Below are 17944 nucleotides of genomic sequence, written 5' to 3'. Positions count from 1 at the left end.
AAAAAGTTACTGATATATGTTAAGTATGTTAACACAGAAAGAGAGAAAAAGTGCGCTTCCACTGAAATACACAAGTATATATAAAAGTATGTTAATTACTTTTCTTGTCTGTACCCTTGATCTGTACAGGGACCATATTTGTATGCATAGACAAAACGTGGAATGTAATCGGAAGTAATGGCAATAACAAAGGCGTTGGTGATGACAGCCAGAACTCCAATTCCTTCCAGAATCCCATACCAGATACCTAGGAACAAGAAAAATGACAACAAAGTCATTAGTCTTTCACAGTCATATTAAGTCATATGAAGTCATACTAGTAATATTAAAGTCATTGTTAGTCACACAGTTTTCCCTTCTTATTGAGAGAGAATTATTCAGTCAGAAAAGCTAGTCAAGATGAAGCCGTGTCCCCACATTCCTGCCACCAGTGGCTCCACCTGGACGAAGCCTTACAGTAGGGCACACCCTGTCGAGAAGAAATAGTTAAGCAACAAATGTATAACCATAATCTTTGGATATAAAGGCCAAATAGAAGATTTTTGAAAGACAAGGCTTATTTTTATTTAGTTCAGTTTTAAACCAAAACTGAATTTACTCCTTATATTTAATTTCTAAATTCAACTGATTTTGGATAGCATTTAAGATGTACAGTTTCACAATTTGGAAGCCTAAAATACTATTTAGCCTGTTTTCAAGATTCCAACTACTATGATCCTTTATTGGAAATGGAAAGAAAATCCGAGTAGTCCTCTTAACTAAGCAACTGAATATCCTTTTGTTGCTTAACAGAAGAGTTATCACTGAGATCTTTCGGTTACACTATCAACTTCACTCTTGATGCACGAAATATTTCAAGGGTTAAGCTGCACTGAAGAAGGAAACACAAATAAATGGTATGTGACAGTGACGGTCAGTAGTTTCTCTCACCTATATCTGTTGCTCTCGCAGGCATAGGTCTTCGCCACTGAGTAACGAACTTGTACGCATCTAACCTTATTTCTATGATATTATTAAGCAATGCCAGGAGCGGTGCCAGTGGGAAGGCAGCAACAAAGATGGTGGTAAAGCCAAACTGTAAAACTAGACAGACATTTTTGTGGTTAGCAACTGGAAATGCAAAAGATCTTTCAACGTGTGACATAGTCCCAGTTTCTCAAGAGAAGTGACACATCCCTAAATGTACTCACCCATCTCTAAATATTCGTCCATTAAACCATGAAGATTCATAGGCTGCAGATTCCAGTCTTTTTCCCATTGAGGCAGAGAAACTTTATGCTCCATTAATTGCCCTCCTCTCTTCATTTTGCGTCGTGACCACCAATTCTGTAATAAACTTTATTAGATAAACAGAGTATTATTGACTGTACTTGCTCAGTAATTTACAATACTAGCCGGTACTGTTTTGCAGTCAGTGAGCCTATTTTGGATAGCACATGAATGTATATTTAGATATTTTTTTGAAGTATTTACAATATCATATAAGATACAATTCCAAGAATTTCCAAAAGTTCTCAAAATTCTGCATTACTATTTTAATTATGTCTTTAACGTAGCATATTAGTCATTGTACAAAAAAGCTTTTCAGAACATGCCATTTGCTTGCATAGACTTTTTTTTACAGGACTTATCTGTATGCCTAAATAAAAAAAGAACAGAGGAAAAAATCACACATAGTGAGAGCATTAAAAAAATAAATAATGCTTTATTTTTAATCCTGTAAAAGACAAACCAAGTAAATGGAGCTCATTAAGAACTCTGTGATACCACCATATACTGAATAGTAGAATACGACTATTTTTGAACAAACCTAAAGGTCTAGATGCTCTACAGAATTTGTTCTGTAGCATTTCTCATGAAGCATGAAGAAGTGTCTAAAAAGGTGTTGCTGAAGCTGCAAATATTTAAGACTTTTTTTTTTTTTTTATAAAGCTGTGCAGAGGTCTTTTCACAAAGTAGTTATAAATATGAAGCAGGTCACAGTCTCACAAATTAAAGTGTTACACAAATGAAACCTATTACCCAGTACAGACGCAGGCGGCAATGAAAGACCAGTGTTTGTTTCTAGACATTACTGAAAAGAGACTGAAGATGGGAAAAAAATTTCTTGTAAGTATTTTTATTAACAGGCTGCTACTTTTTCTCAAACTAATTTAGTGTTTAGCTCTTGATCTCTCGGTTACTGAAAGAGCAACTGTCGCCACAGTTGCAAACCATGGTTTTGTCAAAACAAAACACTGCTTTCCATAAAGGAAGATAAGCATCTTTGAAAATAAATTCTAGATAGAGTTAAGACACTGCTGGGCTGAGGAGACAGGAAGCCTGACACTTCAAGTAGGCTTCCTCTCAGAAATCCATCTCACAGCAATACAGTACACTGCCCCTCATCTGCAGAATGCTTGCACATTGTGAGCATAACCCTTTCTGACATATTTTCAAGGTTGAGACTTTGATTAAATTAATATTTGATGAGCAACCTTTTACTGAAAACAAATTTTTCCACTTTCAAGAGAACTGTAAGACTCTTAGCCCATTAGTCTTTTCAGTAGTTGAACAGCTCTGTATTATGGAAAATGAAAACACAATAAACAATTTAGGTGGTTAACACACCCTGAGAAGCCTTATCTTATTGCTTCCCTTGGGAATAAAGCTGCAGTTTGAGCCACGCAAAAAGTGAAAACATTCTCCTAACATAAAAATATTTTTCCTTATCACTGAATCACACCAATACATAATCACTAGCTGTAAAAGAAAATTTGACATCTGAACTTACGGATAGCCTAGCTCCATGAAGTTGTTCCACATTTGTTTTAAAACCATAATAACTCCCATTTGCAAGCACAGATCTATCAAGCAGCCACTAGGATGACACTAAAATGAAATGGAAAAAGATTAATAGCTAAACAAGATAATTTCTTTATTTTTTATTTGTTCAGAGGGTAAATGAAATCTTCAATATATATGTCTAGTGAAGAACACTGACTTCCAGCTACAGAAACATTAAAAGAAATATTAATAACAGAAATATTAACGCACTTTAGTTGAACAACCTTTAGACATATTATTTCTTGAAAAACTAGACCACATTACCTAAGTTAAGGTTGCGTGTTCTACATATATGATAAATGATATAGTCTATTTCATTTGGACTGATACATACATATTCATTTCAAAAGAATGGAGCAATATTTCATTTTTAATACCCTAAGTTTGAACAGAGACTTAGTAGCTGAATCTCTGGTACTACTAGTTAAACTACCTAAATTGCCGAATTAAAATGTTTAGTAATTACAGAAAATTTTTTTTAGACCATGGACTACAAATGTTATGGCATTTTATTCTGTGGCTACCAAGGTTCAACAGAAGAAACCTGTTTTTCAGAGATAGGAGGGAACTTCAGCATGGTAGAGAGATCCAGGGAGATACAATCCTAACACGTTTTCAAGCTAAATTTTGAAAATACTGTTTTTCTTCTTTTAAATCATAGAATCATAGAATAGTTTGGGTTGGAAGGGGCCTCCAAAGGTCATCCATTCCAACCCTCCTGCAATGAGCAGGGCCATCTTCGACTACATCTGCTTGCTCAGGGCCCCATCCAACCTGACCTTGAACGTTTCCAGGGATGGGGCATCTAAGGCCTCTCTGGGCAACCTGATCTGGTGTTTCACCACTCTCATCGTAAAAAAATTTCTTCCTTATATCAAGCCTGAGTCTACCCTCTTTTAGTTTAAAATCAATCCCTCTTGTCGTATTGCAACCAGCCCTACTAAAAAGTTTGTCCCCATCTTTCTTATGAGCCTCCTTTAAGTACTGCAAGGCCACAATACGGTTTTACCCCTGAGCCTTCTCTTCTCCAGGCTGAACAACCCCAGCTCTCTCAGCCTTTCTTTGTAGCAGAGGTAGTCCACCCGTCTGATAATTTTTGTGGTCGCCTCTGGACCCACTCCAAAAAGTCCATGTCTTTGCTTGTGCTGGCAGAAACTTCAGAAGCTGATAGAAAAGCACTATATATATGTGCATTACATTGCTCTCCATCCAAAAATTCCACATATTCAGGAGATTCCAATCCTGTAGGACTTAGTAGTGCCTGTGAGGCAAGGGACTGTCACTGTTTGTTTTTCCCAAAGAGAGAAGCAGAAGAAACTGCATGTCTGGGGCAGAGGCACTCAGCACGGTAGAGGACACAGAAGGAAAAACACGTCTTCTGTTTCCTATTCTTTGCTATAAATAAGAGTTTACTCTTCACTGCACATAGATGGAAAAATAAATCTTTCAAACCGAACATAATTCATATTCTTCAGCCATTTCCTTTTTATTCATGGAAATGTCACAGGAACACAAAACAGGATTGCTTACCTCTTCCAGTCTCCATCTGTTAAAAAGCTTGTTGTACTTTCCTGGGCGGCCTGCAAATCTGGAAAATAAGATTTCTGTTTCTCAGTGGACATTCCAAGAACAGCCTGTATCAGCGTTTATTTCACAACATCCATTGAGCAAACTCGTGAAATATAAACACATTAAATCATTGAGGCTTAAATTGGGTATCTGTAGGATATGGAAGTTTCAAAATGCAAACAAAGAACATCATTTTGCAAGTGATCCTAAGCTTTTATTATGTCCAGAACAAAAATCTTACCTTCAGAGGTTTTAGACGTTAGATATTCAGACTCTAATCTATTTCTAAGAAGATAAGCCACTGCAATACATAGGAATTTACTGCATCACGGGGATCTTCTTGCCCACGTGAAGTGTGCACTGGATTGCACCCTCAGACATAGAAGCAGAACATCACCCCCAAACCCATCATAATCAAATAGATTCTTGTCAAATGAATTGAATCAGAATTCTTCATGACCTCAGCGAAAGTTCATAAATGAGACAGAAAGACCTTTATGCCTGGTCTTGCTAGACAGAGGAGATAGCAAGATACAAAGAAGTTTTGGAACTGTATGGAGGTGCACCACTGGATGTAACGTGCAGATATTTTACTCTTTACTAGATGTTTTATTTGTTTTTTTTTAAAACATTCTTGAAGTGAAATTGTATTATAAAACTGAAATACTCTATGTTATATAGGAATGGTAAGTCTGATCATAACAAAATTGAAATGAAGATGAAGCAAGGTTAAACCTGTCTAGTATCTCATGCTCTGAGCTAAAGATACACACAAAAACGAGCCAGAATTTCTGCCTCCTACTCTTGTATAAGACCTGCCAGACAATATTTGATATTTATAGAAATGGATCCTGGGAAATGTAACCAAAGGGGAATAAACAAGAAAAAATCACTACAGTTTATTAGTGCAGGGCTAAATACAGACCCACATTTAGGAAGTGGCTGTATTTTCAAATTAACTGAATTCTCATTTAGTAGGAAAGTCATGTATGTAGACCCACTCAAGAATTACACTTTGTCTAGTTTCGTGAGTAAATATTTCAAGGGCCCAACCCTCACATACAGTTAAAAATGTTAATGTAGTGCTATCAATTATCCTCAGAAACTGACTTGCATCTAAATCTTGCAGCTCAAACAATCACTGCATTTTCTTCAAACCTATAAAATTAGGAAAACTTATGAGTTCTGTGCAACTTTTCCCTCCAGCTCAGTTAGCAAAGATAACTTACCTGCCAAGAAAAAAGGCAATGTAAAAGATGGAGCTGTTCAAGTTGACAAACTGGAAGAGGAACATTTTCAAGGCAAAGCTGTTTTCCCATTCAGATTCTGTTCTAGGGTGCTCTGTGGAAAGACACAATACGTGATATAAACTAAAATGAAATCCAGTTATGCCTAACTGCTCACAGATCCACCAACACTAACAAAACAAGCGATGGTTCCAAGTCATGGGGCCTCATGAGGTTGCAATTAAGGTGTCTTTTTCTTCAAAGTGTTCAGTTTGCAGGTCACAAACCCATTGTCCCAGCTCAAACTATGTTGGCTCTGTGTGGAAAAGGAGATACAAGCCCCTGGGTACAGAATAGATCACAACTCTATGGGAAGCTACCTGTTCCATTTCCATGAACGATTTCTGAATTCAGTGTGAACCTTTAATTTTAAGGCTACAGGTATCTTGGAAAAAAAAAAAAAAAAAAAAAGCCTACAACAAAAAGCAAAAGCACCTGGCATCAGCAGAGCAATAGATGGGGGCTGCCAAGGAAAGCAGAGGGAAAAGAGACAAGCAACAGCCAGTTTCTCACCCAACCATCTTGCCTTCTAAATACGTCTGTGAGACCATTACTTCATCCTCAAGGCTTTCCTTTCATGATTCTTGTGAAGTGTTAAACAGTTTATAATTCCACAAGGAAAGGATGGAGGTCCTTATTTGTTTGGGGTTTTTTTTGAAAGAAATGTAGAAATGTGTAGCAGGGCTACAAGTATTCTGCGTGGGTCTGCACTGCCTTGCATGTTTTTCTTTACTGTTTGTAGTACATTATTTATGTCTGAATTAGAACTTGGTGATAAAAATTAATTTTTTTTTTTTTTTGTAAAAAATTCAGATTTCTCTGATGGATGTATCAAACTCAGAATATAGTACACTGATAAAAGTTGTAAAGCACATACATGAATTAGAATTCTAAGCAGCCTGGATTTTTCAGTTAAAATTTGTACTGCTTAATTACTTTGGTCTAATGATGACTACATTAGGATACAAATGTACAGCCTTACATATGGACACTTGCTCCCAGAAGTTAAGATGTTCTCCTCCTCTTTCACATAAAACATCTTAGGAAATGGAGTGAGCTACACAGCTCAAACACCCAATGCTCCATCATGCTTGATTCAAGAAGCCTTTTTTTTTTTTTTTTTTTAATTCTTTCATGTATTTTGGGAAAAATCAGCTTGCACACTTAAATGAAATCACTCTTTTCATTCTAATTTCCTGGTCTGTAAAAATGTATTTAAAAAGTAGGAATATAAATCAGTGTGATCTGAAAAAAAAATAAAAAATTTTAATAATTCGAACAAGTTTACTGTACATCCTCAATCTTTCTAACCCGTTCAATTGCCTGTTGTCTGAAACACTGAAACCATTCAGTACTTGAACCAGAAGAGGGAGCCCTTAAATTTAAGCACCGAGCTTGCTTTTAAACTACTACAAGATCAACTGCACATTTGGACATGGGCTAAAATAGAACATGCAAGAAGAAACCCTAAAAGGTAACATATTCACATAGTAGATCTTAAACGCTGCCTTTGCTTTCTTGTTTTCTATAAGCTAGAAAGTTTTACCTCTATGAATCATGACTAAAGGCTTCAGTATAAATTTTTAATGTGACAAAATCAGAGCTACTTTAAAATTATGACTTAATATTTTTATCTTAGAAAATGTAGTTTTATCTTAGCCCATTTTTTCCCTATTAAAATACACATTAACAAATTGTAAACAAACAACAACCACCAAGCATTTGGGAAAACTGGAAAAAAAATCGCTATTAGCAGTCTAGGAAAGAATATGTTTTGACTTTTGTTCCATTACAAATGTCAGTTTTAAAATATACTGTAAATGTTAATATACTATCAAACACACACAAAAAAGCAGAAGATTAAATATCTTTCTTTTCCATTATTTCCTTAGTGAAATAATAATTTCATTTCTTTTTCTGATATCTCTCACTTGGTTAGGGAAATGGCAGAATCATACTACGCACAGATAAAGTTTTCAATCCCTTATTTTATGGAAGTACAGAGGTATATGCCACAGCTATCAAGAACCATACCATGAAGGCAGACCTACATACCTAAGTCTGTCAGGAGATAGGCAACCTTTTCATATACCTAAAACAGAAATAAGAGATGGTTTAAGTGTAGCATGTGCTGTCTGTTGTGACGTCAAATTCAGAATGAAAATATGCATCAAAAGCATAGGTGTTCTGTCACCCTATAGCACCAAGGTTTCTGCACAGGGAAGGGAGGGTGATGTCGTAGCTATGCATGGATGTATAGTTTCCTATAAAGACTTCATTGAACTACTTCAGGCTTCTTTATCCATGTAAATATGTAAGTATACACATTAAATATGCATTAAAGATAAATCAAGACCCAATAGATGAAGAGAAATGTTCAGACTTCAATGGTCCTTCAATTAATAGCTACACGCTTACCCTCTAACTTCAGGAACAAACCTATGTGATCAAAAATTGGAAAAGCATTTACACAATACAGTTTTCCTTTGCATGAATGTGCATACTGGTGAGGATATTGGCCTCCTACTGAAAACGTCCTTATCTGCCTATATACTAACTATCTTCAGTCTTTATTTTAAGTGACATGTAGCCCAAGGTAGCTACCAACTCTGAAAAATTTTTCCTTGAGTATTTATTATTAATAGCAAGTTATTTTCAGTAGCTGTGGTGTACTTGTTCACTTGAATGTACTTTTATGACTTAGAATTATCACATATAATAACAGAAATAAATAAAAGACAGTTCTGAAGAATGCTTTCTTATTGCAGCGAGTGCACAATCTTCCTAACAGAATTAAAAGCCATTGTTCGCTGCGCTATTATTCCTTTTTACCTTTTTGCACCTGCATGGGAGTAGAAAAAATGATAAATTATATTGCAGTTGAAGAAATGGAGTTTATAGCAATGTACACTGTGTTACCACAGTAACTGATTAAACCTGTGCTGTTACATGACAGGAAAAACTTAAACCAAAATTATGTATCATAGCGATTCTAGGACTGTGCAACACTGGTATCACAGCTGCATTTTAAAGAAGAAAGGGAAGAATTCAAAATTATCAATTGAAAATAACAGAAAGGAAATTCTCAGCCAAAAAATTTATTTACTTCCATTTAGAGATGTATTGTAATGTATTGTAAAAGGTAATGTAAACAAAAAAAATTCAGGTGCAGAAGGCAGTAGCCTGTACCACTGTGACTTGGTGACGTAAGTAAAGATATATAGTGACAAATCAAGCAGGCAATAGAGAAAAACATTGACAAACACAGCATTAGAAGAGGAAAAACCCCTCAAATACTAGCCTCAGGCACTGTTATATGGATAAGCAAGAATATGTATATATCCGATATACAGTAAACTCAGTCACCTTGTGTAAGTACTGTTTTAAATTAATCCCTCCTTTAAAAGAACAGAAGACTTACAACATTGAGTGACATGATGATCATAAAATTGATACAGACTCCAGTGCCAGATGTTGCAAACTGCCAATACTTCTTGATGAAATACCACTTGAAAGAAGCAAACTGTTCCATGGCTACCAGACGATACACCACAACTGCAAACACTGCAGTAAGGACCAGTGAAATCTACAGGTAAGTATTTATGAACAGAGATATTAGAACAAAATAAACCACACCTGAAATAATTTCCATTGAATTAATAAAACTAACAAGTGTTTTAAAGATTGCCATTTGTTTTGGTGAGCAGACTTTAACAGAATGAAAATATTAGATTGATGAATTAAAACATTCCTTTACAATACAACTATATCACATCTTTTAAAAGAAAGAGATCCAAAACCTAACAGTATGACTGACACAATCAGTTTTGCTTATTTTATGAAAACCCACTCATTTTTATGAATGCACTCATGACTTGCATTACTGTTTACATCAGAGTAAGATTAAAGGCTAAAATAATGTCAATACTATTAAACATTACCATGAAGAATATTCCTGAGACAGACACCATCAGTCGACTGAGCTTATCAGGGAAAGGCTGAAAAGGTTCAGGTTTTCCTGTGATGGGATTTACTCTTTCCACTTGGGAATATTTAGCTTCAAACTGGGGGCGCAGCTCTTCCTGGAACAACAGAGTATATTCCATTTGTTGTACAACTTGCTTCACTGCAGTATCAAAAATCAGACATATATGTGCTATAAAGTAAAAAATTTATATTGATACAAACTCTTTTTTATAATGCTCCAACTCAAATATCCAAATAAATTTGCTCTTTTGAAAATCCTTAGAAATAGTGGCAAAGACCAGCAACAAACATAAACCATAACAGCCTTCCTCACTAAGAGAGGATATTAAAATGGTCACAGGTCATAATACTGACTTTAAAACTAGTTTATCTGCACAAATTGATGAGAAAACTATAAATAAATGCCAGTTATTATGGTGCTTTTTGTGATATGAAACCATTTACTAAAAGCCACGAGCTTGTATCTACCCACCTATGAAAAGCTATAAAACAAGTAATGGTAAAGTCTCTATAGACTTAGACTGCAGTTAAATCACCAATATACTTAAATTACAGCTATGTTCAGTAGTGACTTATGAAGTAATAACATAATTTTATTATTGCTGATGCTGATAGTAGATGTAAAAGGATAAGTTATGTCTCTCAGAAGGACACAGAATCCAGTCTCTGTCCCTTTGCTTGTCTTGGTCCTGTTTTGAGGCAGGATTAGGAATTTCCAGTACAAGAAACCACAGCATTGAAACGTATCTGTGCTGACATCAGTCATAGCTCCTGTCCTCTGTATTGGCAGTATTTCCACTTGTTTTTTCAAAGGATACTTTTAATAAATGTTGAATTACATTTTGAATTATAATGCTAGATACAGAAGGTAAAGTATCCTTGCATAGTCTCAAATATACTTCCTTACTCGGCAACTAGTGTTATAAATACAAATATCTAAATGACAAATTCAGATTACTGGTGTAAAATATGCATTGATATTTACACTTAAATCATGCTGATAGCAAGATTTACAGGTTTACTTCCATTTGGTCTTACCTCTTCGTCTTCCCAGTCTATGAGGTCCCAGTCATAGGTTAACACAGCTCTACGCCTCTTCCAAAACTCTAGAAAGACTGTAGCTGTGGAAATCATCAATTGCATTTTTATTATGGAAAATAAAGAGAACAGGCCATGCAGATCTCAAGGACATCAGCAACATGTAACATGACAGCTGTCACCAGCCACTTTCTGGCTGTCTTCCCCATGGAATCTGAAAACTATAAGTAACTTCAGGATAATCACTGTTAAAATTGGAACACTCAAAGGTAACAGAAATTAAGGAAGCATCTTAATTATCAGGAATAAAATTCTGAATTTTAAATCCGCCTGAATTAAAATACCCGAGTTGGAGAAAGTGAAACCGAACAATTGAATTAATGGCTTTTTCCCCCCAGTGCCATTACTGCAGAAAAGAATGAGGAAGGGTGGGCTATCAAAGTACATGCAGCTCCTTTGGGCAAGGAAATATTTTAGCCTGTGTAAATATCCACCGAAGCTGTGGTAATAAAATGAGGCAGTCGTGGCCTAGAAGTAATACTAGACTGTGGACAAATGGTGTCCTCAATTGAACATACACTAATCTTATAATGTAATACATTTCATTCTGTCTGTCCTCTAAGATTTGGGATAACTTGCTTACTCTTTAAATTAAGATCCATCTCTAAGTTAAGAGTTTTCAGGCTCTGATATAGCATGAATAATAGTTTACTATAATACGAAGAATGCTAATAAATGATGTCTTTTATGTTACTTATGTACACAAAGCATTTGATAATGGAATGATCAGGAAAATCATCCATCTAGATGAAGCAGGTGAGGCCTAATCATTAACTATACCTCCCAACTAAAGCACCTTTTCCAGACCCACCTGGGCCCTTAAAAAACGCTGCAATACTCTTTCCCACAGTTGAACAGCATTCATCATAATTTTGCTGTGCTAAAAGGCTACTGAGAAAATAGCATCAAAAACTAGAAGGATATAAATACAAAGCATATGGGGAAAAAATAATCCATAAAACTTCTCTGCGGTGTAAACTTCTAGTCTAAATGACCATAACAAAAAAAGAAAAAACCAAAAAAAACAAAACCAAAAAAACCAAACCAAAAAAAACCATCAGAATTTTGAAATTCAAGTATTGGTCCAGTTCTGCAGAAAGGCAGGATCCTTCCTGGCTTGCCTTTATTTTACTCTCTCACACCACTAATGCCACCTGTCTCTGGTTGCTCTCCATGCGCTCAAGCCCCACCAGCCCTAGTTGCTAGGTGCTCCTGGCTGATTCATATCTCATCCTCATCTCCCAGCTCTGAAAATGCTAAGCTTTGACTTTTATCAATTACTTCTGCAGAAAACCAAGATGTACAATAGATGACTAATCCAACCGTTTGAACATCAAGATGAGAATATTCATGTTTTAACATTGCTTTGAGCCTGGCAGAATTTCTTTCTGCCTAATCCTGCCATTTAAGAATTCTGGATAATTTACACTTTAGAGAGAGTCACATACCAGTCTCTGCTTTGCTACAGAAAACTTTATCTGGTGCCTCCCTTGTTCTTCCCCGGGCACGCTGATTCCCATTTTATAGCTCTAATTGCCATTCTGCATTTTAAATTCCATAATATATGGTGTACATCCAGTTTTTGTCCAGCATTTTGGCACAGACCCACTCATTTAGGGATCTGTTATTCAGTGCTCTGCAAGACTGCAGTTCTGGCCAAAACTTCCAAAAGTTCCTTCCCGTTCTTATTTAAGTTACATTTACTGCCCTTACGCTGCCAGTACTTGCATGAATGAAGAACTAAAATCACAGACTCATAGAATCATTTGGGTTGGGAAAGACCTTTAAAATCATTGATGCCAACCACTAACCTGACACTGCCAAGCCCACCGCTAGATCCTGTCCCCAAGTGCCACATCCACACGTCTTTTAAACACCTCCGGGGATGGTGACTCAGCCCCCTCCCTGGGCAGCCTGTGGCAGTGCTTGACCACCCTTTTGGTGAAGACATTGTTCCTAAAATCCCATCTAAACCTCCCCAGCGCAACTTGAGGCTGTTTTTTTCTTACACTATCGCCTGTTACTTGGGAGAAGTGAGTGCCATGCCCCTCGCTGCAGCCCCTGCCAGGCAGCTGTAGGGAGCCATCGGGTCCCCCCGAGACCCCTCCTCTCAGGGCTGGACCCCCCCAGCTCCCCCCGCCATCCCCCCCCCAGTCTTGTGCCCCAGCCCCTTCCCCAGCCCCCTGCCCGGCTCTGGACACGCTCCAGCCCCTCCGCGTCCCCCTGGCACGAGGGGCCCAGAGCTGAGCCCAGGGCTCGAGGGGCGGCCGCCCAGTGCCCAGCGCAGGGGGACGGGCACTGCCCCAGCCCTGCTGGCCACGCTGGTTTGGCTACCAGCCAGGAGGCTGCTGGCCACCTTGGCCACCCAAGCATGGTGCCGGCTCGTTCCCAGCTGGGTGTTGACCAACACAGCCAAACCGTCAGCCTGCAGGTGACACCCGGCCGGGGAGCTTGGCCTGCGGGGGGCTCTGCAGGGGGGGCTGGGCAGGCCGGGCCCACGGGCCGAGGCCAATGGTACCAGGTCCAACCCGGCTCGTGGGTCACAGCCACCCCCCACGGCTGCGGGCCTGGGGCAGGGGGCTGGGAGCTGGCCGGCAGGGCTGGTTGGTGACTGTAAAAGTCAGGACTTGTTTCCAGCAAATGTTTTTATGCAATAAAAACACTCCTCAGAATGGAAACCGCAGCTTAATTAAACACAGGCTATAGCTGACTGACAGCTCGGTCTCCTCTCCTGCCCCAGGAGCCTCCATAGTGCAGCACGGCACCGAGCCAAGGCCCGAGTCACAAACAGAGCATCTTCCACGAGGTGTTCACTCACTCAGGTACACAGTTTTTACTTTTCCTGATGGATGAATGAAACTACTAACAAATTAAAAGGGGGCAAGCGCATGTACCTTGAAAATCTGAATGGAACTGCAGCCTGTATAAGGTCTTGCTGTTTTCAAATAATATATATCTATCCCAATAACCTTTCTATTCCAATAACCTTTCTTTAAAAAAACCCACCATCAGACAGGTTTCGTAGCACCTTAATGAGAGCATGCTGGTGCAAAGTATACTGCCGATCCTAGCATATCACTTGTCATTTAGTTAATGCTGCGTAACATCCAAATCTTGACACAAATTTGTTTTCAGATCGCATGGTCAATCTGTTAGATGCATGTACACCCAGACAGAGCAACACATGTGAGTTGGAAGATTGTTGATACACACTGTGGCACACGATACATTCCAAAGAAAACCAAACCCACGGTATCACTCTGTCCTCCCTCCTCTCTCAGACCAGCCCGCCTCATGCCACAGAAATAATTTACTTCCCCAAAGGGGATGTTAGAAAGGGTAGAACTTGATCCATTTCACAGAAAACCCTCCACTTGTCCACGGCAGTATTTTCAAGAACAAACCGCTAGTCATTCCCACATAAAAACCTCCTGTATGTGCTGTATACTCAACACTTATCTCAAGGATAAGTTATGAAATAGTATTTGCACTTGATGACTTAACAATTTGAAGTGGAAACAGATAAGAACATCATGGCATTCCACTCAAACAGTCACACAATGCTGAAACATTTCTGAGTTGCTCTTCACTACATACCAGCCTAGAATATATATACTTAAAGAAAAAAAAAAAATCACGGATTGATTAGATCAGCGTATTAAGTTATACATAACAAGTATGACTTCCTTATTCTTACCTTAACCCAGTATTGTTTACACAAAACCTAAAGTGAGGCGTAAGAACTGTAACATTCAGAGCCCTAGCTGGTTATGTATTCTAAAGTAAAAACTATTGACAGCTCATCAATTCAGGAAATTTTAGATTTAGATTGTTGTCTTAAATTACTGCAACTGTGAACTTGGAGATAGGATCCGACCCATTTCTAGCAGCATGTTTTTCTTAACAGAACCCGTTTGGCTGCTTTATTTTGTAGGAGACAGGCTTTTCCAGTTTTCATCTCACAAAGTGTACCGTAGGAAGCTCTGTGATAAAAAGCAGCTATCTTTTGTTAAATTAATAGTTGCACGGTACATGGAACAATAGTTCCTCTAGTTTACAGAAAACAGCCACCCTTCTGAAATACGGGTTCAAAGACTTTCGAAAGATTAAGCAACGAGCACTGCCACTTTACCATAAACACTGCAATTTCTGTGGACTCTGTAATGACAGAGCTCGGTTATGACAGCGGTGAGGTCGGTCAGGCATGTTCTCAGACGCGCGGCTGCACGCAGCCAAGGGCTGCCCCACCTCGCCCTGCCGGTACGGCGCGTTCCTGCCCCGTGTCACACTGCCACATTTATTGTCCCTTCCCACCAGACTAATTGCACTCTGGGCCATAGCAGTATTTCAGCAGGTTCTTGCATATTTTGTAGAGCTCAAAGGTAAGTTTGAGGGGATTTTTTTAATGCTTATTAGTGGATCTGGTTAATAATCACAGTGTTCTTTTATACAGCATTTGGGAAAGCAAGTGGTGCTGTTGTAGACAAATTCTACTTAAGAGTGTATTCTGACAAAATAATTGAAAACCGCCCATTTAGTGATTCAAACACTAAAGCAGAGAAGTAGCAACCATAAACAATGAAAGTATTTAACTAAAATTCATACTTCTCTTTAGCGGGTGTTTACACTAAAATTCATACTTCTCTTTAAGGGGATGTTTATGCTTCTTGTCAAGCAAGTACAAATTTTCTCTTCCTCAGTTCAGAGCCCATTTTAAATGCTGGGGGGTGGGGGTGGTGAAGGGAAGTATTCTGTTTATGCTATTTTACACAAAATTTCTGTAAGAAAAGGTATTGCTACATTGTTACTGCTTCTGCTGGGGTGAGTTACACCGACAATGAACTGGAAATACACACTTGGGAAGCTCAGCCATTGCACTTAAACTTGTCAGTTTGCTTGCTAGTAACAGAGGGGAAAAAATACATTAATTATGGAATACTATTTATATTCCTCTTTAGAATTCACTAAAAACTTACAAATTGTTTTCTCAGTCCAAAAATTAAAATACATTTGAGCTTGAAAATTTAATATTTATTGCTCATTAAATTTGAAGTATCTTCCTTAGAAAGCAAGCCAAATTTTAGACCAAAGAGCCAAAGAAGCAAAAATCCAACATGTTTCTAGGACCACCATTTGCTACTCTTTCTATCTGAATTCTAAAAGATAAATTTTCTATATCTCACTTTATATTTGTTCCATCTATTTTTGGATCACTGATGTAAAAGCAAAACCAATCTACTTTATGAGGCTTCAAAAAGCATAGTAAGCTTTTTGTGACAGCTCTGCAAATATGAACGTTATTCCAGGTCACAAGAAACACAGAAGTGCCATTAACAATTTGCTCATCATGTCACCGTTTACTACATAAAGTACTTTCTAATCACTGCTGTAAGGGAAGGAAACGGTACAAGGTTTTATTTATTTACATGCAAGAGAATATCCTTTGAATTTATAGTTCTGAGGACTGTATTATGCACCCATAAGAAGACGTGGAAATGCTTATTTTCTTGACAATTGCAGAGGTTTTGCAGACGTTACACCTATCTCTGGCAGGTGGGATTGTGTTCAGGAAATACATGTTGCAAATACTTTATCATGCCACAAATGTGTTTTTAATTACTTAATATACCACTGGATATATATTTATATGAAAATTGCCATATCATAATTTAATAGGACATTTTTTTCTGTGTTGCAGAAATATTGAGCACAAATCTGAGCAGTTAAGGCAAACACAAAGCCAGATGCAATATCCATGCAATCTTCATGGCCAAGTCCATAGACCCAGGGGAGGCTGATTTGAATGGGACCAGGGCTTCACCCAGACTGTAGGTGTGCAGATGTACACCTATGTACACTAGTTGCTTCATATTGAATACTTCTGCTGTAAAGGAACTTTAATCTTTATTAATAACAGAACGACAAGGATTTGTGTAGCCTTTTTTAGATTTACTTCAATTAAAATCGAGAAGTCTGTATGATAGAGGATGACAGCCTCCTCAGTGTGGCTGTACCTACACTAGCAGTTTAATCCACATCAGAAGGGTGATTTTAATGTCTCCTGATCATCTCCATGTGTTGCCCTTTGGCTTACACCACTGGGTACTTCTCTGCGTAAGCTACGCGATATGCTTCAGGAGTAGCCTAACATAGCCAGCTCTTGGGGGGTGCTCAGTCAAAGGGAAGAGATTGTGGCAGGTTCAGAGTAAACCCCTCCACAAACATAGAAGAGTGGGTATCAAGTCCTCAGCACCTCTACAGATCTCTTGCAACTGGACTACACAATTTCTAGCATAGACACAACCAGCGCATACCGAGTATGCCCATAAGGTTCACACCAGAGGGCCTTTTTTATGGGAAACTGCATTCACGTCTTGGTGAATTCCTCAAATAAGGGCCACTGTATCTCTTCATAAAGCCATACACCAAAGGAGGCATTTTAGCCTTCCCCTTTTTGGAGCTGGCTTTTTTTCCCCTACCCACCTGTCATAGATCTCAGATGAAATTTGACTCTAGCAGCACAGAAACAAATGCAGCGTCCAAATTCCACTGAAGAAACACGGTGGTGTAACCACCCTATGTCAAAACCTCATTTTTCGTGTTAAAAACAGGTAGAGCTAACCTAGGTAAATGAACTGCAGCCTAATCCCATAATGATGCCATTTCTACTCACTTGTGGCTATGCCTACTGCAGCAATTTGCACTGAGCTAGTACTGAGTAACATGAATATCAGTGAATAAAAAAGCAAGACCTTTTTTTTTGTTAATAACCTGTTTATAGCCTCCTTAAACAATTACTTGACCAACTAATTTAATGTTTGGGCTCTTCTGCATGTTTGGCTAATCTATAGCACTGCTGTTGTGCTGCAATAGCTCTATTTACATATTAAGCTCCAAAAGCAATGAGTATCTCTGAAGAACTTTGGCGTTTTTCTAAACTGTATGAACATAAATGCTGCACTAGAAAAAAAAGAGTTAATTATTACAGACAAAGGGATTTCCAGGAAGCAGTTCATCACAGCCTGAGAAGTACAGCACACAACTTTCAAAGCAAGGATGTTTCTCCTCTATGGTCCCCCATGAAGATTACACAAATAAACCGATCAGAGAAAACTAAAAAGAATTTCTTCAGCAAGGATACTGAAAACTTTGCACACTGCTCCATGAATTAAAATTAC

The 17944-nt window shown here is 38.1% G+C and overlaps 1 protein-coding gene across 3 annotated transcripts in view; it reads right to left on the bottom strand.

The window, feature by feature from the left end:
• ANO3 (anoctamin 3) overlaps window positions 1-17944 on the bottom strand; it is a 208011-nt gene that overhangs the window by 9683 nt on the left and 180384 nt on the right. For all 3 annotated transcript variants that reach the window (XM_080405111.1, XM_080405112.1, XM_080405113.1), the window contains 10 exons: window positions 10707-10789; window positions 9623-9763; window positions 9103-9267; window positions 7737-7773; window positions 5625-5736; window positions 4357-4414; window positions 2774-2871; window positions 1191-1336; window positions 931-1083; window positions 100-247 (listed from right to left, as the gene is read on the bottom strand). In XM_080405111.1, the coding sequence (XP_080261237.1) occupies window positions 100-247; window positions 931-1083; window positions 1191-1336; window positions 2774-2871; window positions 4357-4414; window positions 5625-5736; window positions 7737-7773; window positions 9103-9267; window positions 9623-9763; window positions 10707-10789 (1141 nt within the window). The remainder of the gene's footprint in view (window positions 1-99; window positions 248-930; window positions 1084-1190; window positions 1337-2773; window positions 2872-4356; window positions 4415-5624; window positions 5737-7736; window positions 7774-9102; window positions 9268-9622; window positions 9764-10706; window positions 10790-17944) is intronic.

Source organism: Falco punctatus, assembly GCF_963210335.1.
Source record: "Falco punctatus genome assembly, chromosome: 10".
In the NCBI taxonomy this organism is placed as follows: Eukaryota; Metazoa; Chordata; class Aves; order Falconiformes; family Falconidae; genus Falco; species Falco punctatus.
This window is presented reverse-complemented; position numbering and strand designations above follow the sequence as displayed.